The sequence below is a fragment of the Ostrea edulis genome, chromosome 1 (assembly GCF_947568905.1).
Source record: "Ostrea edulis chromosome 1, xbOstEdul1.1, whole genome shotgun sequence".
In the NCBI taxonomy this organism is placed as follows: domain Eukaryota; kingdom Metazoa; phylum Mollusca; class Bivalvia; order Ostreida; family Ostreidae; genus Ostrea; species Ostrea edulis.
Genome location: NC_079164.1, coordinates 109,041,287 through 109,043,983, shown reverse-complemented (window position 1 = coordinate 109,043,983; position 2,697 = coordinate 109,041,287). Strand labels below are relative to the sequence as shown.

Genomic DNA, 2,697 nt, shown 5'->3' with positions numbered 1-2,697 from the left:
TATTACAGAATGAAAACATACAACCTTCAGATTTGTTATTGTTCATTATCTTTTAACCTTTTCATTTAAAGAAGAAGGAAAAATCTTGTATATAATCGGTGCTATTCAGACAAACCCTTATATCACTATATATGTACCTGTTGATCAGTACAGCTATGACGTAACAGAATGTAATCGGTGCTACCCAGACAAACCCTTATATCACTATACATGTACCTGTTGATCAGTACAGCTATGACGTAACAGAATGTAATCGGTGCTACCCAGACAAACCCTTATATCACTATACATGTACCTGTTGATCAGTACAGCTATGACGTAACAGAATGTAAAAGAGGAATCTACGAAGGTAGAGATGTTTATTCTAAATCTACATAAAGTATCACAGACTTCAGTGAAGGATAAACATTTTAATGCGACTTCTGGCGATATAAAACATCACTGGAATGGGCATTTTCTTCAGAATTCCAGAGTTTGTCGACCTCCTAAAAAGCGAGAAAATAACCCAATTTAGCAAAACGAAAAATAGAAAATTAAACAAATGCATGCTCCTAGCTGTGGAGTTTGTTATGCCATTTGTACCCCTTTCGAATGATTATATCATTTTATAAAGGCAACAAGTTTTAACATGGTGTTGCCATGATAAGACAACATTGGTAAAAATAAAGGAAATGAAAAGATGCGTCCCAGTGCTTCTAATTAATTCAATTCAAAATGTATCAGAATTCTACTCCAGGAGAATGTCTATACATGCACATACATTTGAATGCTATAAAGTTTTCATTTTCTATTGATAAAATGTTCTTAAAGCCTTGGTTTATAACTTGCTATGTTGTTGATTGTCTATATACATGTATATACATTATATATTTCAGAATAACAAATCATATAAAGAAATCATTGACGTTACTCACTGGCATCTGTCTTGATTTCTGGTCTCTCGATCTGTTGTGGTTGAGCTGGCATCATGTTTTGCGATATAGGGTACTTCATCATCGCAGGCTTGGGTGACATGGGTCTGGGCATCATGGGCATCATCATGGGTTTTGGCATCATGGGCATCATCATGGGTTTTGGCATCATGGGTCTCTGATGTCCCAACACAACTGGGATAATGACCACGGGTCTGGCCGGTTCCTCACCATTACCGATTGGGACTACCAGCATTCCCATGCCGCTATTTGTTGGAATGAGTCCACCTGCGAATAAAGTACGGTTACTTCTCTCAACTTTACGTCATTATTATTATCGTTATTCTGTTATAGAAACTTTCCAACATGTAGATCTTATTTTTAATCTCCAACGCGTAATCAAAATCTAGCTAACAAACATCTCAACATCAGAATTTATCTTTGTAAAATAAATTTTTGTAAATAAACCAGGGAAATTGAAATTTTGCATATAAATCCTGAAAGTTTAGATCTACAAACGCACGAGTACAGTGGTTTTCCGCTTTTTAAGATTTTCAATAAAGGTCTTAAAGAAAAAATATAGTAGTAGAATTGATCAACATTGTCCACTTTCTGCACATCTAAAGTATCCAAATTACACTTTTGATAATCCAGTCCATTAATAATCTCTCTGATTTACTTTAATCCGGAAAACTTCAACGTAGTGTAACTTGGAGTACCAAAGATTAATTTCATTTCCTATGTTCCAGCAGTGTATCAAAGTTGTAGATTAAAAACCGCCACTGACACAGTGCACGTTTAGAAAAAAAAATCTAGTTAATTCTAATTCTATAGATATGCTATTTCGATATGTGATATATATCTTATTTACCATGAACAAGAGAAACTACCAGTGTTGCAGACAACAAGGAAAACACTGCCATGGAGGGTGCCATCTGAAACAACAGGAAATACGTCAAAAATAGCGGCAAATATTCCACATCCCTCATAAGACATATTGTACTAAAGGCATAGAGAATCTCTTGAAAACAGTAAAGGTTTATCGTAATTGTCAGTCTGCAGTGTCGAATATAAAACAGTACATAAGCTAAAACAATAAATACAACGACATCGATGATCGTGATAAAATAAATTTCTGAAAAATTTGAAATACGTTGCATAAATTTGTTAAGAGAGTTCTCACCTTCTGCCGCAGAGTGAATTTGACGGAAGACAAAAGTTCTCGTGAAAGTTTCTTTACCTAGGTTACTTATATAATATCCGGCACTCCACTTCTGCTGTCGTGGTCGTTTTGACACACTGGGAGGTGTTACCGGTGACATTGAAGTGAAAACGAGAACACTGAACAGATGTCCGACTACATCCTTCAATGTGTAAAACTACGTCTTCTACAACGATGAATAATCATAAGAAAATGAGCTAACACTGCTATATGTGAAAATCATCGTGGATTTCAAAGAAAGCTGCACTTTATCTGAAACTCTGCATTTAGCAGTTGATTTTACGAAGTTACGAAGGATACAATAACGATATGCCCCGGGCTGGGGCGAAAATTTTCAGTACCTAGTTGTGATTATTTAGTGCTTTATATATTAATTAATTGATTTTCACATGCATCGTTTAGATCCTAGGGGTAAACGTAAGGTTGGGTGTTATAATTGTTTGTTTGTGCTTTATATTAAATATTCTATACAATTGCATCGAGAGATCCACTCTCCTTATAAAATATCTTAAACACTGAATGACACAGCGACTGTGTGGGATTGCATCAGTGTGTATAAGTAGC

At 35.3% G+C, this 2,697-nt stretch overlaps 1 protein-coding gene across 1 annotated transcript; it reads right to left on the bottom strand.

Annotated features, from left to right (window-relative positions):
* Window positions 1-329: 329 nt before the first annotated feature.
* Window positions 330-2,223, bottom strand: LOC125664754 (uncharacterized). Its single transcript, XM_048897566.2, has 4 exons — window positions 2,095-2,223; window positions 1,783-1,846; window positions 915-1,199; window positions 330-485 (listed from the first exon to the last, which is right to left on the bottom strand). The coding sequence occupies exons 2-4, from the start codon at window positions 1,844-1,846 to the stop codon at window positions 460-462; spliced, it is 375 nt and encodes a 124-aa protein (XP_048753523.1). The 5' UTR covers window positions 2,095-2,223; the 3' UTR covers window positions 330-459.
* Window positions 2,224-2,697: the final 474 nt, after the last annotated feature.